This window comes from Dromiciops gliroides, chromosome 3 (genome assembly GCF_019393635.1).
Source record: "Dromiciops gliroides isolate mDroGli1 chromosome 3, mDroGli1.pri, whole genome shotgun sequence".
In the NCBI taxonomy this organism is placed as follows: domain Eukaryota; kingdom Metazoa; phylum Chordata; class Mammalia; order Microbiotheria; family Microbiotheriidae; genus Dromiciops; species Dromiciops gliroides.
The window spans coordinates 636,603,850-636,629,941 of NC_057863.1; the positions used below are offsets into that span (position 1 = coordinate 636,603,850).

Here is a 26,092-nt window from a genome sequence, read left to right on the forward strand (position 1 = left end):
GCCCTCAAAGACCTTCGCTTCATGGGCAGAACTCTTCTACAGTAAGTATCCAGCAGGTGGTGTTATTCCAATCGTTACACCTTCCCCCTCCCCCAGTCTATTTCTCCTACCCTCAACCCTATTTTAAGGATGTCATTATGGGTTAGTTAGGTGGCACAGTGGACAATGCACCAGCCCTGGACCCAGGAGGCCCCAAGCCCAAATCCGGCCCCATACATAAGACACCCCACAAAGAACAAAATATAACTTCCCTTCGTATTCAGTTCAGACCTGTGTCCTCTGTATTATCTTCCCATATAGGAATGTTAACAGTTTGATCTTTTAATATCCCTCATGAAGTCTTTTTCCTGCTTCTCCAGGGTGTTGTATTTGAAAGTCAAATTTTCTATTCAGTTCAGGTCTTTTCATAACAAATGCCTGAAAGTCTTCTTTTTCCTTGAAGTTCCATGTTTGCCTCTGAAAGAGGATGCTTAGTTTTGCTGGGTATGTGATTTTTGGCTGTAGTCCCAGTTCCTTTGCCCTCTGGAATATCATATTCCATGCCCTCCGGTCCTTTAATGTAGAAGCTGCTAGATCTTGCTTTATCCTTATTGGAGCTCCACAGTATTTAAATTCCTTTTTTCTAGCTGCTTGCAATATTTTCTCCTTGACCTGGGAGTTCTGGAATTTGGCTATAATATTCCTGGAGGTTTTCCTTTTGGGATCTCTTTCAGGAGGTGATCGGTGGATTTTTTCTATTTCTATTTTAGCTTCTGCTTCAAGAATATCAGGGCAATTTTCCCTCACAATCTCTTGGAGGATGGTGTCTAAACTCTTGTTTTGGTCATGGTTTTCAGGTAGTCCAATGATATTCAAATTATCTCTCCTAGATTTATTTTCTAGGTCAGCTGTTTTTCCAAGGAGATATTTCACATTGCCTTCTATTTTTTCATTCAATTGGATTTGCTTTACTGTGTCTTGGTTTCTCATAAGCTCACTAGCTTCCATTTGTTCAATCCTAATTCTTAGGCAATTATTTTCAGCAGACAATTTTTTAATCTCCTTTTCCATTTGGCTTTTCAAACTGTTGACTTTTTTCTCATGACTCTCCTGCATTGCTCTCATTTCTCTTTCCATTCCTTCCTCTCTTTCTCTACATCTTCGTTCTATCTCTCCTACTTTCTCTTCAAAGTCCCTTTTGAGAGCTTCCATGGCCTGAGACCAGTTCATATTTTTCTTGGAAGCTTTGGATGTTGGAGCTTTGACCCTATTATTATCTTCTTCTTCTGAGGATGTATTGTGGTCTACCTTTCCCCAAAGAAGTTTTCGATGGTCTTCTGCTTTCTCTGCCTACTCATCCTGGCTTGCTGTTTCTTGGCTTTTTACTCCTTAAAGTGTAGCGCTGCTTCCCGGACACACCGTTCGTGCTACCTCTCTTGTACTTCTCAGACTAGTAAGCCTTACCTCAAGGTCTTTGGATTGGCTGAAGAGTCAAAAACCCCTTTAACTAGTAATTGCTAGCCTTAATAATAAATTAAATGTGCTCAGAACTTTGTGCCTCAGTTTGCCTTAATTTCAATCACAACATGGTCCAATTGAGTCTGTATATATAGTCTTCCCTCTTTGAAGCATTTCAAATGAGAGGGAAGTTTAAGTGTTGCCTGCTCTGCTATTCTCCCATTTTCCCCTCTATTGTGAAAACTCTTCCTTGTGCTTCTCTCTCTCATTTTTACCTTTAGGTATAGTTCTCTCTCTCTCTCTTTTTTTTTTATTTAATTTTTTTCCAATTGCATGTAATAGCAATTTTAAACATTCATTTAAACATTTTTTGAGTTCCAGATGCTCTGCTTTCCTCTCTTCCCTGCTCCTTGAGAAGGCAAGCAATTACACAAAACATATTTTCATATTAGCCATACTGTGAAAGAAACTATAGACAAAAAGCAAAACAAAAAACCCAATTAAAACCTGAAGCACAAATAAACCAAGGAAAATAAAGTTAAAAACAAGTTTGCTTTGATCTGCATTCAGACTCCATCAGCTCTTTCTCTGGAGGTGAATAACATTTTTCATCATAAATCCTTCAGAATTGTCTTGGAGCATTGTATTACTGAGAATTGTGCTTCTCTTTTATGTGAAATAACTTCCCCCATTCTTCCTCTCCCTTCCTCCTTCTTCCCCTTCATTTGTTTTTTCAAGATCATCCCAATATAAATTATTTATACCCATGCCTTTTCTTTATGGAAACTCCTTTTAATTACCCTGAAAATGGTAAAGCTCTTAGGAGTTGCCCAGTCATGTGTCCAGTCATCTTCTTCTAACAGAGAAACACATGTAGAGCCAGCCTTTCCTCTCTGCTTTTCCCTCTCAGACTGGGAGAACTCAGATTGTGTGTGACACTAAAAAGGAAGAGCGGGATTCCACTGTTTCCAATGAACCTTCAGTCTTACATCAGTCAATCAGCAGCTCAAAATAGCATGGGCAGCTCTCCTTTCCAGTCACTGTGCCTGCTAGCTTTTTCTTGCTCAGCTCCTGCTACCATCCTGACTCCTCTAATGGTTCTATTCCTGCTAGGTTAATCAATACCCTGAATGGATCAAATTGGACTGACTCAGCTCTCCCCTATAAAGTCCACTTTCTGTTGGTTACAAAAACAAATATGGTCATTTAATCATTCCATAGTCTCCAAGTGGTTATTTTATTTATCATTTTGTAAACTCTCAAAATCTTCAGGCTGTCATTTCTCTGTCTTCAAACACGTCTTCTCAGTTGTCTCTTGGGCTCTTTTGTGTCTGTTCTCACATTTAACTGAAAAAAAATTATTTCTTTACACATGGATTTTTAAGTTTTTCATGCAGAAACGTTCTTTTTCTGCCTCCTTTTTTCCCAACCAAATGTCACATACAAATGGGATGATATTTGTTTTAATTTTATTTATTTTTTTTTCAGGGCTGGTGCTTTATCCACTGAGTCACCTAGCTGCCCCAAAGGGATGATATTTTACAGAACACAATGAAGATACAAAGTAACCTTCAATGGGGAAGCATTTGTAGCTGAGGGGCCACCTCCTGCAGGTATTACTTGAGCTGTATCTTGAAGGAAACCAGATACTCCCCTACTCTTCTACATATTGTTTACATAAAATGAGATACTTTTTTCAAATGCTTAGTTGTAACTAAGTAAAATTTGACCTAACTCAATCTTTCCCTAGTTTATTAAGCCTTACAAAAAAAAGGAAAAAAAAAGATTAATGTGGAATTGACTTTTTTTTTTTTAAATTCAATCAGGGTTGGCTTATGGTGATTATTGCTTTCTTTTCCAGGTGTGAGGCACCACGAAGGTGCTTATTAGCTGTATGACATCAATCTCAGTTTTGTAATCTATAAAAAGAGGGAGTTGGTTTACTTAACAGGTATGTTGCGGTGGGGATTCTTTTTGAGGATGGGTTGGACTAGATACCTTCTGTGGGCCTTCCTGACTTATGGAACTCATACCAATGGAGTCTTAGAGAATTGAAGGGAGGCAATTTGTGATTAAAAGTGTAGCCAAGTAGCCCCACTCACAACCCAGTGTGTTGTTCCAAAATCTGGGCAGAAGGAAACATATTCCACCTTTAGAGTACTGGCCCCAAACACCCCACAATTCCTAGCAAAATAAGTAACAAGAAATTACATTTTTAAGGACAGAGCCCCCACTCTGAATGCAGATTGAACCATACTGTTTTTACTTTTTGACTGTTTTTTTTTTTTTTTGAGGTTTTCCCCTGGTGTTCTGATTCTTCTTTCACAACATGACTAATGCAGAAATATGTTTAATGTGATTGTACATATATAACCTGTATCAGATTGCTTTCCGTCTTGGGGGAGGGGGGAGGGAAAAGAGGGTAGGAGAATAATTTGAAATTAAAAATCCTATGAAAACAAATGATGAAAACTATCTTTACATGTAACTGGAAAATAATAAATTACTTTTATGAATAAAAAAGATAATTTATTTTCTATTTAAGTGCTGCTAAAGCACCTTGGTTTCTCAATTCCAACTTCATTCCTTTATACACTTATGTATTTATATATTAAAATAGCATTCTGATTTAATAAAATAAATAAACTCAGATCTTCCTGACTCCAGGGCCAGTGTTCCATCCACTCTGCCACCTGGCTGCCTTTATGCCCATCCTTTTCCTGAACTAAAGAAGTTGGTTACAAATTCATTTTTTTTTTTTTTGCACACTTACGAGCTATGGCCACGCCCTCGGCTGGGATTGGTTTTTCACTTTTGAGTGAACTTCATTTTGCCCGCCCCGGCATTTGCATTTAACTAAGTTTTTACTTTCATTTTCTGTGAAAGAACAAAACAGGATAGATACATAAGGCGATCTTCTCCGGTGCTGAAGGTCTGGTGAGGCTGAGATCCAGAGAGCTAGGCAAACGATGCTGCTTGACGGTATGAATCTGGCTTTGGGGGCAGCTGGACAGGGACGCCCTGCCCTCCATCCTGCTCCTTACCTCTCCCGCTTCCCCCCCAAACCGCCCCCCCCCCCCCGTCCCCACACCTGAAAGAGGCACAATTCTAGAAGAGGGAGGAGGGACGGTTGTAGCCTCGACTCCGGAGCTCAGAGAGGAGGATTCAGAAGAACATACGGATCCAGCTGGGGAATCTCGCTGTTTTCTTCCCTAATTCCCATCTCGTTGATCTTCCTAGTTCCCTTCTCCTCTTCCCCTTACCCAGCCTTTCTCTTCAATTCCCCTTTTCCTAATTCCCTGACACCCAGCGCCCCTTCCCTCACTCCTCCCTGCCCTATTGCTTCCCACACTCTCCATGCCCCTAGACTGAACACAAGAGGAATCAAAAGTCCAGATTCCCTCTTGAATTTAGCTGTGGGTAGAGGGGACAAGACTAGAGGAGGGTGCAAGGAAATTAGAAAGACATCTAAGGAGAGTTAGATACCATGTGGGAGGGAGAGACTAGGGCAATTAGAGATCACCAATGAAGAGGAGGAAGGAATCTCTGAGGCTAGCGTGTCATTTATTGTAACCCCATTTGGAGTTTCCTTCTCCAGCTCATTTGACAGATGAGTAAAGTGAGGCAAGCTGGGTTAAATGACTTCCCAGCTAGTATCTGAGGCTGGAATTAAACTCAGGTCTTCCTGACTCTAGCCCTGGTATAGCCCTGGTACTCCATTCTAAACCACTGAACCAGTTAGCATTTTACAAATGAGGAAACTGAGGCCCAGAAAGGTTAAGTAAATTGTTTGAGGTCACTCAGGCAGAAAAAGAAGAAGAGGCAGAATGTGGACCCAAGCTGTGGTTCTTACAACCCCATAGCCATCTTTACCCATCTGAATTATTTTCCCCTCCTCCTCACCCCCTTTCCTTTTTATAGTCTGTAAGGTCTTGGTCATTAGGTACAGAAATGGAGAGGGATAAATATGAAAGTGAAGATCAATGAAAAACTGGACCTGGACATAGGGCCTGCACTTGGGATTTCACTGATGCAAGCACTCTCCCAGAGGAGAGAAATCCCTTTACAGATATATAAGTCAGCACTTTCTCTACAATCTATAAACTCAGAGAGCTACCAGGATCACTGAGAGGTTAGGAGGCTTGTCCAAGGTCACACTGTCAGGAGGCCTTTTTCATTTGGCATTTGCCATTCTCCCAAAGAAGAGAATGTGAGGTAGAGAACCAGCCTCAAAGTCAAGAAGACTCCTGATTCAAGTGGGGGACTTGATTGATGGGATAAAACTATGTGTTTATGTATGTGTATGTGTATGAGTTATGTGTACACATGTATGTGTGTATGAATATATATATATGTGTGTGTGTGTATGTATATGTGTGTGTGTGTGTGTGTGTATGTGGAGAGAGATAGAGACAGAGAGGGAGAGAGAAATATAATGGGAAATAGAGGGGATGTATAAAAAATGAAATCAAAAATATACATTGTAACCCATTCTTATTAAAAACAGTAGAGAATATAGGTATAAATGGAGCTTACCTTAAAATGATAATATTTACCTAAAGCCATCAGCCAACTTTATTTTAATAGGAATAAGCTAGAAAACTTCCCAATACAAACAGGGAGGAAGCAAGGCTGCCCATTATCACCTCTATTGTTTAATATTGTACTAGAAATGTTAGCTATAGCAATAAGAGAAGAAAAAGAAATTAAAGGAATTGGAATAGGCAATGAGGAAACAAAACTATCACTTTTTGTAGATGATATGATGTTATACTTAGAAAATCCTAGAGAATTAACTAAAAAACTACTTGAAATTAACAACTTTAGCAAAGTTGCAGGATACAAAATAAACCCACATAAATCATCAGCATTTCTATATATTACCAACAAAGTCAGCAGCAAGAGATAGAAAAATTTCATTTAAAATAATTGTAGAAAAATTCCATTTAAAATAATTGTAGACAATATAAAATATTTGGGAGTCTACTTATTAAGACAAACCCAGGAACTATAGGAACCAACTATAAAACACTTCTCACACAAATAAAGTCAGATCTAAAAAACTGGAAAAATATCAATTGCTCATGGGTAGGGCAAACCAATATAATAAAAATGACAATCCTACCTATATTAATCTATTTATTTAGTACAAATAAAAATATTCAAAAATATTTATAGATCTAGAAAAAAATGATAAAATTTTCTGGAAGAAGAAAAGCTCAAGGATATCAAGGGAATCAATGAAAAAATGTGAAAGAAGGTGGTCTAACCATGCTAGATCTCAAACTATATCATAAAGCAATAATTATCAAAACAAGCTGGTACCAGCTAAGAAATAGAGCTATGGATCAGTAGGATAGGTATGAATTACACTATAATAAATGACCACAGAAATCTAGTACATGATAAAGCCAAAGATCCAAGCTTTTGGAGCAAACATTCATTATTTGACAAAATCTGCTAGGAAAGCTGGAAAACAGTATGGCAGAAACTAGGTAGAGACCAATATCTCATACCACATACTAAAATAAGGTCAAAATGGGTACATGATTTACACATAAAGGATGATACCATAAGCAAATTAAAATAGTATGGAATAGTTTATCTGTCAGATTTATGAACAGAGGAAGAATTTAGGACCAAAGAAGATATAAAGAGCAATACAAAATATAAAATAGAGAATTTTGATTGTATAAAACTAAAAAAAGCTTTTGCCCAAATAAAACCAAAGCAACCAAAATTATAAGGAAAGCAAAAAACTGGGAAAGAATTTTTGCAACGAGTATCTCTGATAAAGGCCTCATTTCTCATATAGGTAGGGAACTGAGTCAAATTTATAAAAATACAAGTCATTTCCTGGTCAACAGGAAGTTTTCAGACAAAGAAATCAAAACTATCTATAGTCATATTAAAAAAAAAACACTAAATCACTGCTGATCAGAGAAATGAAAATTAAAACAACTTTGAGGTATCATCTCACACCTATTAAAGTGGCAAATATAACAAAAAAGGAAAAATATATTGGATATTGGAGGGGATGTGGGAAAGCTGGGACTTTTGATGGAGTTGTGAACTGATTCAACCATTCTGGAGAGCAGTTTGGAACTAGGACCAAAGGGTGATGGGACTGTGCATACCCTTTGATCCAGCAATACCACTGCTAGGTTTATATCCCAAAGACATCCTCAAAAAGAGAAAAAGACCTATTTGTATAAAAATATTTATAGCAGCTCTTTTTGTGGTGGCTAAGAATTGGAAATCAAAGGAATGCCCATCAACTGGGGAATGGCTAAACAAGCTGTGGTATGTGATTGTAATGAAATATCATTGCACTATAAGAAATGACAAGTAGGATGATTTCAGAAAGGCCTGGAAAGACATGAATTTATGTATAGTGAAATGAACAGAACCAAGAGAATGTTGCACACAGTAACAGCAATATTGTTTGATGATGAACGGTGAATGACTTAACTTCTCAGGAATACAATGATCCAAGAGAATCCCAAAGGACTAATGATGCAGTATTCACCTCCAAAGAAAGACCTTGTATTGATTGAATGCAGACTTAAGAATGCTATTTTTCATTTTATTTGTTTCTTTTTTTCCTTTCATTCCAGTCTTCTTATACAAAATGACTAATATAGAAATGTTTTACATAATTGCATATGAGTAACCTAAATCTGATTGCTTACCACCTAAGGTATGGGGAGGGAAGGGAGGGATAGAATTTGGAACTGGAAACTTTAAATATAAAGGTTTATTTTGAAAAAAGGATATAATAAATATGTGACTTTCAAAAATTATATATACATATGCATATATATACATTATATTTGAAAAAGTGAAAATTAGACATTTGATTAAACAGATCCTCAGGACAACAAGGAGAGCCCCTACCTTGTTCTCTGCTTTACAAGCTAGACTCTGGACCCCTGGCTGCCTGATCAGCTCCCATTCTTTGTCTTCCTCATTTTGATTAGGCCATGCTGTGGTCCTGAGACCTCTCAGGTTTGGGAGGCCCCTGCATCACATCAGAAAAATGTTTATTCTTCTGTTATGGGGGGAAATTGGGTATGGGGTTTGGGTTAGTGGTTTGGGGTCCTTAGGAATTCCTCTTTAAAGAATTATACCCTCTTGCACACAAAAGCAGTTAGAATAAGATGGTAGTTTATTTCGGGGCAAGGGAAGGGAGGGGAAGGGAAACCATGAAAGAAATCCTTGGACTTCTCATGGGCAGAGAGGTATGGCACAAAGCATGTGGCTTTGAGATACCAATCTCCTCGAGTAGGAGACTGGCAGGTACTTTTATAGAAGACTGATGGGGGCGGGGGTGACCATCTGACTGTGGAAAGTTCCTTCAATGAGGGAGGACCATCCCCCACTGGTGGTAGCTGGGGGAATTGGGTGGAGGGTGGCTAAGGATCTCTCAAGCCATCTCTCTTCTGGACACAAAGGAAGTAGCCACACCTCATCTTATCGCCCCAGGGTTGAGGGGGTCTAGAATGAAGGGTGGGGAACTGGTTCCTCTGGTTTAGTTTCTCAAGGAGAAGATTCCTTGATATGCCCCAGAGAACTTCTGGGGTACTCTGGGCCCCTTGACACATCTAAGAGAAAGGTCAATGAAAAATTAAATAATAAAGCCAGATATGTGTATTTGTTTACTTTTTATTATTATTTTTCTTTTTTGGTGAAGCAATTGGGGTTAAGTGACTTTCCTAGGGTCACACAGCTAGTAAGTGACAAGCATCTGAGGCCAGATTTGAACTCAGGTCCTCCTGAATCCAGGGCCGGTGCTTTATCCACTGTGCCACCTAGCTGCCCCTACTTTTTAAAAAATATGTAAACTGAGAAATCTAGGGTTTTTTTCTTTGTTTTTGTAATGAGTATTTAGAGGCTAATTTGGAAGTGGACACTTTTTCCTTCTTAGAGTGGTGCCAACAAGCAGACCCCAGGCTCTCCTGAGCTCTGGTCTGATGAAGGAGACACAGTAGTCAGAGTCCTGGTTTTGAAGACAAGAAGCCCCTGGGTTCAGATTGCCGTCCTAGCCCTTACTATCTGTGTGACAGTGAACCAGTCACTTAAGCTCTCTGGGACTCAATGTCGTCATCTATGAAATAGGAGAGTTGCACTAGGTGATCTCAGAGGTCTCTTGTAATTCTAGAGCTGTGATGATACCACCGTAATAGACTACCATCCCCTAGGGAAAGTCTCCTTTGATTGCTGCACCCTTTGGATTGTAGTACATCATGGGGGGAGGAAGAGGGGATGACTCAGATTCAGGTCCCAGCTTGTTGGATCTGCCTTGGCTGGGCTTGGTCTAGACTCCCCTCCCGTACTTCCCTCCCATACTTCCCTTTGTATGTCAATGAAATGAAACTGAGAGGCAGCCAGTGATACTTCCTGGGCCTTGTCTGACAGCACTAAGGTTTTCAGAAATCGAACCAGGGCAGCAGGAAGAGGAGTAGTTTGGCTGGCAGAGGGCCCAGATTGAAAAATCTGTCTCTGTGATTTCTTGTCTGTAGGACCATGGACAAGTCACTGTAGCTGCCTCCCCCCAGATCCCCTTAGAGTGTGAACCCTTTGAGAGCAGAGCCTGCTTTTGCCTTTCTTTATTTCTCCAGCCCTTATTCCAATGCACACCTTTGTTGTTGTTGTTCACTCAATTTCAGTGGTGTCTGAGTCTCGTTGAGCCCATTTGGGGTTTTCTTGGAAGAGATACTGGACTAGTCTGTCATTTCCTTCTCCAGCTCATGTTACATATGAGGAAACTGAGGCAAAGAGTGTTAACAGACTTGCCCAGAGTCACAGTGTCTTAGGCTAGATTTGAACACAGGTCCTCCTGACTCCAGGGCCAGTGCTCCATCCACTGTGCCACCTGCCTGCCCATACAAACATCCTCTCCCTGGGCTGAAGAAGTTAGGCATATTTTCAAGTTTCCCATTATTAGCATTTTGTTTCCTTGTTTGCAAATTCATTCTTATATTTGTACATTTCCCAGGTGTGGCCTAGTCCTCAGTTGAGACTGATTGTTCATTTTTTAGAAGATTTTGTTTTCCCTGCCCGCATATTTGCATCATTAACAAACAGTTTTTATTTTCATTTGCAGTCTCTTTGAAGATCTTTGTCAAAGAACAGAAAAGGATAGGCTATATTCTCTGGAGCTGGTGACTTAGCAAGACTGAGACCCACAGAGATGGTAAAACAAGTCTGCTTTCTGGTATGAATCTGGGTCCGGGGACAACTGGACATGGACTGCTTGTCTCTGCCCTGCCTCCTGCCTCCACCCACACCCCCTAAAGAGACACACGTTCTAGAAGAGGAAGGAAGGACTGCTGTAGGCTCCACTCTAGAAGTCAGAGAGGAGGATGCAGAGGAATATACTGAGGCAGCTGGGGACCCTCTCCTTGTTTTCCTCCCTAATTTCCATTTTGTTGATCTTCCTAGTTCCCTCCTCCTTTTCCCCTTACCCAGTCTTTCCCTTCCATTTCCCTCTTCCCAGTTCCCTTACAGCCGGTGACCCCTTCCCTCATTCCTCCCTCCCCAATTTTTTCTCATCCTCTCCATGCCCCTGGACTGGACACAAAAGGAATCCAAAGTCCAGATTTGCTCCTCTTGATTTTAGTGATGGGTGGAGGGGGACAAGACTAGAGGGGGTGCAGGAAATTAGAAGGACATCTAAGGAGACTTAGATACTAGGCGGGAGGGAGAGACTAAGGCAGCTGGAAATCACCAGTGAAGAGGAGGAAGGGATCTCTGAGACTAATGAGTTGAATCTCTTCCTATTATTGTTGTTATGCTGCTGCCCACCCAGATCAAGAAACTGAAGCAAACAAGGTTAAGTGACTTGCCCAGGGTCATACAACTAGCAAGTGTCAGAGGCTGGATTTGAACTCAGGTGTAGGCCTAGTGTTCTTTCCTCTGCAACACCTACCTGTTTGCCTCATACACATTAGGTGCTTAATAAATGTTTATTGATTGGACTTTTCCTTACCTCTCTGAGGACACACTTTCTTCTCCCCAAAGTAAAGGGGAAAGATTAGAAATTAAAGCTTCTTCATTGATTTGGGAGGCAGGTATGGAGACCTTTGGCAATTCAATGGAGTCTCTGACTCCTTGCAAAACCATGATTTAAATGCATAAAATAAAAGAAAGAAGGAAACAAACACTTATTGAATGCCTAGTTTGTGCCAGACACTGGCTAAGCACTTTATCTCATTTTATATTCCCTGTCCTTCTGCCCCTCATTTCCCCATGACTTGGAGATAAACACTGGTTGCTATTTTGGGTGAAATCTATTTGAGAAGCAGCCAGGCCATATGAGGCAATAATTCCCCTGTAGAGCTTTCAGGCAGGGATTTTGCCGGCCTTCTACTCTCCCCATGGCCTCAGGTTCTGATCAGGCTCCTGGTAGACAATCCTGCAATATCACTTGGAGAGGGGCAGAGAGGATAGAGTCAGGAAGACCTGAATCTGAATCCTGCCTCACACAATTTACTGGATGAACCTTCCAACCTTGGTTTCCCTATCTGTAAAATGGGTATAATGATAGCACCTCTTTCACAGAGTTGTGGTAAGACTCAAATGAGAAGTGTGCAGAGCTCTCTGGGAACCTTTATTTATTTATGTATTTATTTTTCTTACAGGGCAATGAGGGTTAAGAGACTTGCCCAGGGTCACATAGCTAGTAAGTGTCAAGTGTCTAAGGCGAATTTGAACTCGGGTCCTCCTGAATTCGGGGCCGGGGCTTTATCCCCTGTGTCACCTAGCTGCCTCCCCTAGAAACCTTTAAAGTGCTTCATTAAGTGTGAATTAGTCATGATTAAAATTATACCATATCTGCATCCATGCCCCTCTCTCCTATACCCTAGTCTTCCCAGGTTTGTGCTTCTTAAAGTCACAGACTCTATCTTGGAGATTAAACCACAGGGTCCCAGGTCTAGAGCTAGAAGGGATCGCAGAGACCTCCAAGTCCAATCTCTTCATTTTACACATGAGGAAGCTGAGACCAGAAAGGTCAAATGACTCGTCCAGGGTAACACTGTTAGTAAGTGCTTGAGGCAGGATTCCAACTCATCCTCTGGCTCCCATTCCTGTGCTTTCTCCATTACATTATATTGTCTCTCAACCCCCTCATTTGACAGATGGGCAAACTGAGGCCCCAGGGGAGTAAGTAGCTAGCCCAAGGTCATCTAGCCAGTGAGTGACCGGTTCAATATTAGGGCCCAGTCTTCTGACACCCTGGACCATGCTCTCTCCTCATCACCTGCTTCTTTCTTTGCCCAAGATGTTCAGCATGGTGATAATTACTCAGCTCATCCCCTTCATGGAGGCACTGGAATGTGAGGCTGGAAAGTATAAGGTGGATGGGCAGTGCTGCCCCCCTTGCCATGCAGGTAGGTCAGAGAGTTTCTTTCTTTTTTTTTCAGGTTAAACAATTTTATTTATATTTTTCTGTTCCAATCTCTATCCCTCCTTTCCTCCCTCCTTTCCTCCCTCCCCTCCCCGCTTCCCAAGGTGGCAAACAATCCGATATGGGTTATACATAAATTGTAAGGGGATAAAATTCTAGCTAGTCTATCTAAAATCTAATGAGTGGCCACCAATAAATTATAACCTTTAGCGAGTATTTAAATGTTTAAGTATTTATTAAAGAGCATTAGGATCAGAAAGAAAGGTAAAAATCTATTTCTAAGAGACCCTGTCATCTGACCCACTATGGCAAGGTCAGGAACCAAAAAGAGAGTGAACCCCTTTGCCAGCATCTGCTTTCTACTTTGTGTCCTCCTCCCAGAAATGGGAGGCTCCTCAAGTTGATTGGCTGGTAGCCTTGATAGACAGTACCCACGAGCAAACGTCACTTCCTGACGCTGAGCACCTTGACTGCATGGCTTGCCCTCAGAGACCTTTTCCTCATGGCAGAGCTTTTCTAAAGTAAGTCTCCAGCAGGTGGCATCATTCCAGTCGTTACAATATGATCATGCAAAACATCACTATATTTGTCACTTAATGAAAGAATGTGAAAAATAGCATGCTTCAGTCTGTTCCATCAATTTCAGTTCTTTCTTTGGAGGTGGATAGTATGTTTCATCAATATTCTTTTGGGATTGTCTTGGATTAATGCATTGTTAAGAATAGTCAAGTCATTCACAGTTTTTCATTAAACCATAACGTCTCTGTGTACAGTGTTCTATTGCTTCTACTCAGTTCCCAATACATCATTTCCTACATGTCATTCCAAGCTTTATTGAAGTCATTCTGTTTGTCATTTCTTATTGCACAGTAATATTCCATTACCATCATATACTACGGTTTGTTTAGCCATTCCCCAGTTGATGGGCCCTCCTTTGATTTCCGATTTTTAGCCACTACAAAAAGAGCTTCTGTAAATATTTTTGTACAGATAGGTCTTTTTCTCTTTTTGAGGATGTCTTTGAGATATAAAACAAGTAGTGGTATTGCTGGATCAAAGGGTATGCACAATTCTATATCCCTTTGGGCATAGTTCCAAATTGCTTTCCAGAGAGGTTAAATCTTTTCACAACTCCACCAACAATGGATTAGCATTCCAGTTTTCCCACAATCCCTCCAACAACCAATATTTTCCATTCTTGTTATATTTGCCATTCTAATAGGTATAAGCTGATATCTCAGAGTTGTTTTAATTTGCATTTCTCTAATCAATAATCATCTAGAGCATTTTTCCACATGATTATTGATAACTTTGATTTCTTTGTCTGAAAACTGCCTGTTCAAATCCTTTGACCATTTATCAATTGGGAATGATTTGTATTTTTAAAGATTTGATGCAATTCTTTATATATTTGAGAAATGAGCCCTTTATCAGAGATATTTGTTTCAAAAATTCTTTCCCAGTTTTCTATTTGCCTTGTAATCTTGGTTACATTAGTTTTGTTTTGGCAAAAGCTTTTTAATTTTATATAATCAAAATGATCTTTTTTACATTTAATTTTATTCCTCGATATCTTCTTTGGTCCTAAATTCTTCCCCTGTCCATAAATCTGACAGATAGACAATACCATACTCCTTTAATTTTCTTATGGTATCATCCTTAATTTGTAAATCATGTACCCATTTTGACCTTGTTTTAGCGTACAGTGTATAATGTTGGTCTATATCTAATTTCTGTCATACTGTTTTCCAGTTTTCCCAGCAGTTGCTGCTTTAGCTTTTTAATTTAATTTAAATTTATTTTTACATAGTATTTTATTATTTTCTAGTTACATGTAGAGATAGTTTTCAACATTTGTTTTTGTAAGATTTTTAGTTTCAAATTTTTCTCCCTCCCCTCTCTCCACCCTGCCCAAGGCAGCAAGCAATCTGATTTAGGTTATATATGTACAATCACATTAAACATATTTCTGCATTAGTCATGCTATGAAAGAAGAATCAGAGCAAAAGGGAAAAACCTCAAAAAAGGAAAACAAAAAAAAAAGTAGAAATAGTGTGGTTCAATCTGTATCTAGATCCCATAGTTCTTTTTTGCTGGATTTGGAGAGCATTTTCTATCATAAATCCTTTGGAACTATCTTGGACCATTGTGTTGCTGAGAAGAGTCAAGTCTATGACAGTTGATCAACACACAGTGTTGCTGATACTGTGTACAATGTTCTCCTGGTTCTGCTCATCTCACTCAGCATCAGTTTATGTAAGTCCTTCCAGGTTTCTCTGGAATCCACCTCCTCATCATTTCTTTACATTGATTTTTTTAAAACTTTGTGTTCTAAATTTTCTTCCTCCCTCCCTCCTCAAATCTCCCTTTGGAATCAAGCAATTCAATATAAGTCATATATGTATAGTTATGCCAAGTATCTTCACATTAGTCAAGTTGTGAAAGAAAATAGACAGAATAACTTTAGAAAGAGGAACTAACAAAATTATACTTCAATCTGTATTCAAATACCATTAGTTCTTCCTCTGTTGATGGTTTGCATTTTTCATACATCCTTCTGATAGCAACCTGCTCATCATTTCTTTCACAATTACTATTGCTAACTGTATTACCCTCCATCCTATTCCCTCCCCTTGATATTTACTCTATTTTCTATCTTCTTTCACCCTATACCTCCTCAAAAGTGTATTGGTTTTTACTGCCCCTCCCCCAATCTGCCCTCCCTTCCTTCGCCTCTCCCCTTTTTCCCCTTTCCCTTCCACTTTCCCTCAGGGTATATTACTATACCCACTTGAGTGTTTGTTATTCCCTCTTTGAGCCAATCCTGATGAAAGTAAGGCTCACTCACTCCTCTGCTCCTTCCCCATTTCCCCCTCCACTCTATAATTTTTCTTCTTTTATGTGAGATACTTTACATCCTTCCACCTCTCCCTTTCCCTTTCTTCCAATGCATTCCTCTTACACCTTAACTTTATTTTAAAAATGTCATCATGGGTCAGCTAGGTGACACAGTGTACAAAGCACCAGCCCTGGACCCAGGAGGCCCCGAGGCCAAATCCAGCCCCAGACATAAGCCACCCCACCCTGACTGCCCCACAAAAAACAAGGATAAATGCTTTACAGATATCATTCCTTTATATTCATTTCATACCTGTGTCCTCTAAGTATATCCCTTTCAGCTTCCCTAATACTGAGAAAGTTCTTATGAGTTGGAAGTATCTTCTCATGTAAGAATATAAACAGTTTATCCTTTTAATGTCCCTCATGATTTATTTTTCCTGTTTACTTTTTTATGCTTCTCTAGGGTCCTATATTTGAAAGTCAAATTTTCCATTCAGTTCAGGTCTTTTCATCATAAATACCTAAAAGTCCTCTTTTTCATTGAAGTCCCACTTTTCCCCTGAAAGATTATACTCAGTTTCGCTGGTAGGTGATTTTAGATTGTAGTCCCAGTTCCTTTGCCCTCTGGAATATCATATTCTGTGACCTCTGGTTCTTTAATAGAGGTGCTGCTAGATATTGTGTTATCCTTATTGTAGCTCCACAGTATTTGAATTCCTTTTTGCTAGCTGCTTGCAATATTTTGAAATGAAAGAAAGTGATAAATAGGATGCTTCTATCTACAATCAATATCAGTTCTTTCTCTGGAGGTGGATAGTATGCTTCTACTAATTAGTCCTTTGGGATTGTCTTGAATCATTGTATTGCTGATAATAGTTAAGTCATTCACATTTCTTCTTCAAACAATATTGTTGTCTTTGTGTACAACATTCTCCTGGTTCTGCTCAACTCACTATACATCATTTCATACAAGTCTTTCCAGGCCTTTTTGAAATCATCCTGCTTGTCATTTCTTATAGCACGATAATATTCCATCACAATCATATGCCACAGCTTTTTTAGCCATTCCCTAGTTGATGGGCATTCGTTTGATTTCCAATTCTTACTTACCACAAAAAGAGCTGCTATAAATATTTTTGTACAAATAAGTTTTTTTCTCTTTTTGGGGATGTCTTTGGGATATAAACCTAACAGTGGTATTGCTGGATCAAAGAGTATGCACAGTTCTATAGCCCTTTGGGCCTATTTCCAAATTACTCTCCAGAATGGTTGGATCTTTTCACAACTCCCCCAACAGTGCATTAGCCTCACACCTTCCCATGTTACTTCCAACATCCAATATTTTCCTTTTTTTATATTTGCCACTCTGATAGGTGCTAGATGATACCCCAGAGTTGTTTTAATTTTAATTTCTCTGATCAATAGTGATTTAGAGCATTTTTTCATATAAGTATAGATAGCTTTGATTTCTCTGTCTGAAAACTGACTGCTCATATCCTTTGACTATTTATTAATTGGGGAATGACTTTTATTTTTATGAATTTGACTCAGTTCTCTATATAACTGAGAAATTATCAGAGATACTTCTTTTTTTAAAATCATAAAAGTATTTTATTATTTTCCAGTTACATGGAAAAATAGTTTTCAACATTTGTTTTATAGGATTTTGAGTTCCAAATTTATTCTCCCTCCTTCCCTTCCCTCCCCCTCCCCAAGATTGAAAGCAATTTGATATGTCATATGTGTATAATCACATTAAACATATTTCTACATTAGTCGTATTGTGAAAGAAGAAGCAGAACTAAAGGGAAAAACCTCAAAAAAGAAAAAAAAAGTAGTAACAGTATGGTTTGATCTACATTCAGATTCCACAGTTCTTTATTCTGGATGTGGAGAGCATTTTCAATCACAAGTCCTTTGGAATTGTCTAGGATCATTGTATTGCTAAGAAGAGCTAAGTCTATCACAGTTGATCATCACACAATGTTGCTGTTACTGTATACAATGTTCTCCTGTTTCTGAACTCAGCATAAGTCCCCCTAATTCTTTGAAGGTTTTTCTGAAATATGCCTGCTCATCATTTCTTATAGCACAATAGTATTTCATTACATTCATATACCACAACTTGTGTCCATGAGCATCTCCTCAATTTCTAACTTTTTGCCACCACAAAGAGAGATGCTATAAATATTTTTGTACATGTGGGTTGTGATGTTTAAAATCTATATTGTGTGATTACCTTAAAGTAGAAGCTTTAGCACCAGTCTTTGGGCATTAAACATTTATTAAAGCATACAGGTATTAACATGGAGTTCAGAAAGTTAAGAAAAGGCCTATCTAGCCTAGAGTTCCAGCCTGGTTGGGTTCTCCCTCAAGTCCTCCTCCATGAACCTGCTTTAATCAGGAACTCTGAGCAAGCTGATTGTGGAAGCTTTTTATAGGTCTGGAACACAGACAGTCCTTACACACTGTTTCAAGCTGATGGGTTGGTATCATCAAATCGATTGGTTTTGAAGGTGTTCTTAAGTTGAGTTCACAGTCTAGCTCCTGAGAACAATACCTTCTTAAGGGCTAGCCAGGTGTGATTACAATCCAGTAGGCTAATCAGCAGTCAATAACTGTCACTTGATTCAATCAGGCTAGATTAATCTCCAGGTGGGTCTTTGAGTATCTGCTAAATCCCATTATTTCATCACAGGGTCCTTTGTCCTTGTTTATGATTTCCTTGGAATACAGACTTAATAGTAATATCGCTGGGTCAAAGGGCATGCACAGCCCCAAAACCCTCTGAGCACAGTTTCAAATTGCTCTCCAGAATGATTAGATAACTTCACAACTCCACCAACAATGCATTAGTGTTCCAAATTTTCCACAGCTTTTCCAACATTTGTTTTCCTTTTTTGTCATATTAGCCAATCTGATGGGTATGAGGTGGTACCTCAGAGTTGTTTTAATTTGCATTTCTCTAATCAATAGTGATTTAGAACATTTTTAAATTTGGCAATAGATAGTTTTGATTTCTTTATCTGAAAACTGTCTCTTATATCCTTTAACCATTTCTCAATTGGGGCATGATTTGTATTATTATAAATTTTATTTAGTTCCCTATATATATTTTACAAATGAGGCCTTTATCAGAAACACTGGCTATAAAAATTATTTCCCATGCTTCTGTTTCCCTTCTAATTTTGGCTGTATTGCTTCTGTTTGTACAAAACTTTTAATTTAATGTAATAAAAAATAATATTCTGTGTCTCTTGTTTGGTCATAAATTCTTCTCTCCATAGATCTGAGAGGTAAACAAACTATTCTTTACTCTCCTAATGTATTATAATATCACCCTTTATGTCTAAATCATGTACCCATTTTGACCTTATTTTGGTGTATGGTGTTGGCCTATGCCTAGTTTCTGCCACATTATCTTCTAGTTTTCCTAGCAATTTTTGTCAAATAGTGAGTTCTTACCCCAGAAACTGGAGTCTTTGGGTTTATCAAACAGTAGATCACTATAGTCATTTGCTGCTGTGCCTCCTGCATCTAACCTATTCCATTGATCCACCACTCTATCTCTATTTGGTATGGCTAGCTCACCTTGCTGTGAATTTTTTTCATTATTTCCCTTGGCCTTCATGACCTTTTGTTCTTCCAGATGAATATTGTTATTTTTTGTAGCACTATAAAATAATTTTTGGTAATCTGATTGGTATGGCACTGAATAAGTAAATTAATTTAGGTAGAATTTTCATTTTTATTATGTTAGCTTGGCCTATCCATGAGCAATTGGTATTTTTCCAATTATTTACATATGATTTTACCTGTGTGCAAAGTGTTTTCTAACTGTGTTCATAGAGGTCCTGGGTTTGTCTTGGCAGGTAGACTCCCAAATATTTTTTACTATCTACAGTTACTTTAAATTGAATTTTTCTTTCTATCTCTTGTTGCTGAGCTTTGTTGGTCATGTATAGAAATGATGTTGATTCATGTGGATTTATTTTATATCCTGCAACTTTGCAAAAGTTGTTAATTGTTTCAAGTAGTTTTTTAGTTGCTTCCCTAGGATCGTGTAACTATACCATCATATCATCTGCAAAGCACGATAGTTTTGTTTTCTCCTTGCCTATTCTAATTCCTTTAATTCCCTTTTCTCCTCTTATTGCTTAAAGTTTATAGTTCTAATACAATATTAAATAATAGGGGCAGCTAGGTGGTGCAGTGGATAGAGCACTGGCCCTGGATTCAGGAGGACCTGAGTTCAAATCCGGCCTCAGACATTTGACACTTACTAGCTGTGTGACCCTGGGCAAGTCACTCAACCCCAATTGCCTCACCAAAAAATAATTTAAAAAAATAATAGAGATGATAATGGACATCCCTGTTTCATCCCTGATCTTACTGGTAATGCATCTGACTTAACCCCACTACATATATGTTGTCTGATGGTTTTAGGTAGATACTGCTTCAGAGATACTTGTTTCAAAAATTCTTTTCCAGTTTTCTGCTTTCCTTATAATCTTGGTTACATTAGTTTTGTTTATGCAAAAAAATTTAATTTTATATAATTAAAATTATCTATTTTACATTTTGTTTTGCTCTCTATGTCTTCTTTGGTCCTAAATTCTTCCCCTGCCCATAAATCTGACAGATAAATAATTCTATGGTCTCTTAATTTGCTTACGGTATCATCCTTTATGTGTAAATCATTCAACTATTTTGACCTTATTTTAATATATGCTGTGAAATGATGATCTTTATCTGGTTTCTGCCATACTGTTTTCTAGTTTTCCCAGCAGTGTTTTCAAATAATGAGTTTTTGATCCAAAAGCTTGGATCTTTGAATTTATCATATACTAGATTACTATAGTCATTTATTATAATGTATTTTTTATCCATTCTATTCTACTGATCCACCTCTCTATTTCATACCCAGTACCAGATTGTTTTGATAATTACTGCTTTATAATACAGTTTGACATCTGGCACTGCTAGACCAGCTTCTTTAGTATTTTTTCATTGATTCCCATGATATCCTTGAGCTTTTGTTTTTTCCAGATGAATTTCGTTATTATTTTTTCTAGATCTAAAAATGTTTTTGATAGTTTGCATCCATGACATCTTGACTTCTGTTCACTTGAAGTCATCCTCATTTCTTCCCTCTCCCACATCTTTCCATCCCCAGAGCTACTCAATCAGTTGTCAAGTCCTGTCAATTTTATCTCCACAACATCTTTCACATTCATACACAAAGTGATCCCATACAGGTTCCTTCCTAGTTTGTCTCCCAGCTTCCAGTCTCTCCCTTCTTTAATCTCTCCTTCTCACAGTGGAATATTATATTTGATTCTCCACTCTCCATTTGAAGACATCCAACCAAGAAGAACCAACTCCACTTGAGGCAAATGTTTCTACTTGACTACAGCTCAAATGCTGAGGAAACTCTTCCTGACTTTAAGTCTAATCACAGATGACCATCTTCCTGACTTCTACCCATTCATTCATGTAATCTCCTTGAGGGCAGAGACTGTTTCTGTTTCTTGTCCTTTTATCCCCAAGGCCAATAGGGTGCCTTGTAAATTTGTTTTTTTGTTGTTCTGTCGTGTCTGACTCTTAATAACCCCATCTGGGTTTTCTTGGCAAAGATACTGGAGTGGTTTGCCATTTCCTTCACCAGCTCATTTTACAGAAGGAAACAGAGGCAAACAGGGTTAAATGACTTGCCCAGGGTCACATAGCTAATAAGTGTCTAAGGGTGAATTTGAATTGATGTCTTCCTGACTCCAAATCCAGTGCTCTATCCACTGTGCTACCTACCTGTTCAGATTAAGCCTTGCAGATAGAGTGCTTAATAAATTTCTGTTGCATTTAATTGTCTGCTCTGTCACATTAAGAGTTGTTAAGGGACCCCCTGATCTTGTCTCTTTGAGTTGCCATGTATTCCAGAAACACTGGACCCAGAGAATGCAGGAGATCCTGATTGTATCCAGGATGAAGGTCTGCCTGAGCTGACATAAAGCACCCCAAGCTGGACTCCCTGTGTGTTCTGAGGATTCAAGATGGGTACCAGCCAGTGTGTGCCAGGCTGGAATAATACTTGTGTAGCTGGGGTCCTTTGCAGACAAGAGAACCCTCCTATTTTCATAGTCCAGCAGTTTGCAAGGGAAAAGAATGAGGCTTTTGCCATCACTTTGCTCCTCCCCATGGGAGGGGTCTCCTCTTTTTTCCCACCTTTGCTGCACATTTCCCCCTCCCATGTCCTGCCCCTTCCTGGTATCCCTGTCCTTCTGCTATTGTAAACTTTCGTAAAAACTGGGAATCCCTTTGTTTCCACCTGCATGTTCATTTCTCTTGTAATAAGCCTGGTTTTCATATGTCTCAGGACATTGTCATTGCCCATTTACTGTGCTTAGGAATGCTATTCTGGATAAACTAAGGCTCACAACCTTTGATCCTGCCTCTTGTACCTCCACCTTCAACCCCCCACAAACACACTCTCCCCGCCCCTTGTATTTTCCCTGATACCCCATGGCAGTGACCATTGAGACCAACCCAGAGAGAGACTCAGGTTCCCATCTTGGCCTAAATTTAGTGCACAATGGGTTGGGATCTTAGGGACCAGTTTGACTCCTGGTGTTCCCACTTACTTTACTATATGTGTGACACTGGCCCAGTTATTTAGTTGCCTTATCTATAAAATAAGGTGGTAAGACTAGGTGACCTGTAACATTATGTGTTCTGAAGGTGTCTTCCTAGCTCTGAATCCTATGTTCTGAGCTCCATCTGCCCTCTGACATTCTATGCACTGAGGTCTCTTCTGGCTCTGAGATTCTGAGTTCTGAGGTCGCTCCCAATTCTGACATTCTTTGTCCTAAGAGGCCTCCCACCTCTAACATTCTGTCTTCTAAGATTGCCTTCCCATGTCTGAATCCTGGGTTCTGAGGTCCCTTCTTGCTCTAAATCCTATGTTCTGAGATCCTTCCTAACTCACAGTCTATCTCCTGAAGTTCTTTTTTAATTCTGGCATTCTAAGTTCTTGTTGTGAGGTTCCTTTCAGTTCTGACAGTCTAGGTTCTATGGCTGTGTGAGTTGGGATGTGAATGTGAACCATCCTAATTCTCATGGTAAACCATCCTAGGTTTTCATAGGTGGCCTTAGAAGCTTCCTGGGTCTGGCCTAGGGTGTGTAGATGGCAGTGTCAGTGTGGTACTGGGTAGAGGGGGATTGGAGTGGAGGGGCTCCTGCAGGGAGGGGTCCTGTGCTGTGTTCTTGATGCTGTCTCTTTGATACCATTAGGTTTCAGGCTTAATATGTCATGCGATATAAGGAAACCAACCATGTGTGTGCTTTGCAATCCTGGGACCTACACAGCAAGGCAGAATGTCATGAAGGAGTGTCTCCAGTGTAAAGTCTGTGACCCTGGTAAGAAACTCTTTAGGGGCCTTGACCTACCCCCACTTTCCCCCGAAGTCCAGGTGGCTCAGGGCAGCATCAAGCTGGGGAAGGGGATGTTTCTCCCTGTTGGTGAGGGGATGGGGCAGAGGGTAGGCAGGAGAATGCTGGTGATGAAGCTAGTCCTGCTGCCCATCTCATGCACTTTGGCTCTCAGTATTCTGGAACTTGGGCTTCTCTATTTGAAAAGGCTATTTTGCATAACTGGGAAATCTTCTTAAACATGTCTGATCTCTTGACAGGGTAAAGTACTGTGGGCTCTCCTTGTTCTTGCTCCCTCATTTTTCCTTTTTTCTCCCCCCAGGGACTGTCTACCTGCTCTACTCATGGTTCTCTCCCCTCCCCAGCCCCTAGGGAAGGGATCATAAGATACCAGATCCATGGTTGGAAAGGATAATAGAAGTCATCTCATATAGGGCCTTCATTTTACTGAAGAAACTGACCCTAGAGAAGTTCTGACTTGTCCTGTCACAAGGCAGCAAATACCAGAGTCAGAATTTGGACTCAGGTCCTATGATTGCAAGTTAAGAACTTGCTCACAGCTTTTCATCTTCCCTTCCTCCATTCTCAGACATATCTGTTTTAGAGTCTGAAAAGGTTTTCACCCCCAATATTGACACAAGGTGATGCACTGGGAAGAGTCCTAGATGAGAAGTCAGGGAATCTGGATTCGAATCCTAGCTCTGCCCTTTACTATCTGTATGATTTTGGACAAGCCAGTAGGTGAATATTTATTAGGCACCTACTATGTGTCAAGCACTGTGTGAAGTGCTGGGGACACTAAGAAAAAAGCTTGAGAAACTCAGTTTAATGGAGGAAAGAACATGAAACAAATCTGTACAAATGAGATATTGGTAGGATAAACTGGAGATAATCTCAGGGGGAGGAACCAGCATTAAGGGAAATCAGGAGAAGATGACTAAGCTTTCTAGGTTTCCATCTGCTTATCTTTAAAATGAGAGGGTTAGATAAAATAATACATTTAATTCCTCCCAGCTCTCTCTCTCTCTCTCTCTCTCTCTCTCTCTCTCTCTCTCTCTCTCTCTCTCTCTCTCTCTCTCTCTCTCTCTCTGTCTTTTGCAGGGCAACTGGGGTTAAGTGACTTGCCCAGTGTCACACAGCTAGTAAGTATTAAGTGTCTGAGGTCAGATTTGAACTCAGGTCCTCCTGAATCCAGGGCCAGTGCTCTATCTATTGCACCACCTAGCTGCCCCTAAATCTATTCTCTATGCACTTTACTAGGAGATTTTGGCACTGTTAACTAAGTGGTACAGTAGATAGAGTGCTAGGTCTGCAGTCATGAAGACCTAAGTTCAAATCTGACCTCAGATGCTTCTAGCTTTGTGACCTTGGGAATCTCTGACCCTCAGTCTGCCTCAGTTACCACAATTGTAAAATGGGCACAATAACAGCATCTATCTCCCTCTTTGTGGGGCAGATCAAATGACTTGATAGCTGTTAGCACAGTGCTTGGCACTTGGTCATCTAACTGAGAGCCAGTGTGGCTTCAGAAAGGACCAAGGAATGGTAGATATGGAGTTTGCTTCACACCAATTCCAGGGGAAATGCCAGGAGCAGAATAGAGGTCTGGATACAACATTCATCAATCTGTCAAAGGCCTTTGGTATTATCAGTTTTAAGCGTTTATGGAAAATTATGTCAAAATCTGGTTGCCAGGAGAAGTTCTTCAGTATCATACTTCAGTTTTATGATGGCATGCTTGTCTGGGTTCTGGATAATGGACAATACTCTCTCGCTTTCCCAGTCACCAGTGGAGTAAAGGAAGGCTGTGTGCCTTGATTTCTCCCATGATTTTTAGCACAATGTTTTCAGCATGTTTGCCTTCATCAAGGACAAAAACAAGGTCAGCTACCACACTGATAGTAAATTATTTAATCTCAAAAGGCTACAAGCCAAGACTAAAATTGAGGGAGAGTTGGTGCAAGACTTTTTTTGTTCACAGATGATTATGCACTCAATGCAGTCTCTGAAACTGAGATGCAACAAAATATGGATCAGTTCTCTGTTGATTGTGCTAATTTTGGCCTAATGATTAACACCACGAAAACACAGGTACTCCACCAGCCAGCTCCATCTTATCTATACATAGAACTATTGGTTCCAGGAAATAGAGAAATTTTGTACATTGGCAGTGTACTGTGGAGGGATGTCCACATAGATGATGAAGTTGATGTGTTCAGCTCAGTGTTTAGGAGGCTCCAAAGGAAAGAGTGGAAGAGAAGAGGTATTAGGCTGCCTACCAAACTGAACATCTACAGAGCCATTGTGCTGACTTCATTGTTGCATTCTTATGAAACCTGCACAACCTACCAGCACCATGCCAGGAAAATGAACCACTTCCATTTGAATTGTCTTAGGAAGTTTCTGAAAATCACCTGGCCTGATAAGGTACCAGATGCCGAGGTCCTTTTATGAGCTAACCTGCCAAGCATTCTACTGAAGAGAGCACAACTCTGATGGGCTGGCCACATTGTTTGAATACCAAAAATACATTTGCCTAAAAGACCATTTTATGGAGAACTCACCCAAGGGAGGGGCTCACATGGAGGTCTGTCTTCACTGAGAGGACATGACAAATGAGGCTGTACAATATTGGTTCCTTGAGGGCAGGAACTGTTCTGTTTTGTCTTTGTAGCCCATCCTCAGCACAGAGATTTTTACTCTTTTTTTTTTCTTTTTTGGAGCTTGGTCAGTGTGGAAGTGTGTGGGAGAAACCAGGCCTGTGGTTTTACTTTTCTAGGGAAGAAAATTCCTATTAAGGCATGTGAGCACCTTGTCTACAACTCATGGTCTCAGAGTAGCCTGAGTGCCCTGTCTAGGATCCCTCAGCCACAACAGATATGAGGCAGCAGTGGAGCCCAAAGAGGGATGGGTGACCTCAGGGTGCCCCCTCACAGGGGATTTCCCAGCACAGGCTAGGTGGCCCTTGGTTGGAAGTGG

General features: G+C 39.8%; 1 protein-coding gene across 1 annotated transcript in view; it reads left to right on the forward strand.

Annotated features, from left to right (window-relative positions):
* Positions 1-4,327: 4,327 nt before the first annotated feature.
* LOC122748175 (tumor necrosis factor receptor superfamily member 14-like) overlaps positions 4,328-26,092 on the forward strand; it is a 67,894-nt gene continuing 46,129 nt past the window's right edge. The window contains exons 1-4 of the mRNA XM_043993860.1: positions 4,328-4,419; positions 10,544-10,654; positions 12,722-12,830; positions 22,976-23,101. Of these exons, the coding sequence (XP_043849795.1) occupies positions 10,631-10,654; positions 12,722-12,830; positions 22,976-23,101 (259 nt within the window). The 5' untranslated portion in view covers positions 4,328-4,419; positions 10,544-10,630. The remainder of the gene's footprint in view (positions 4,420-10,543; positions 10,655-12,721; positions 12,831-22,975; positions 23,102-26,092) is intronic.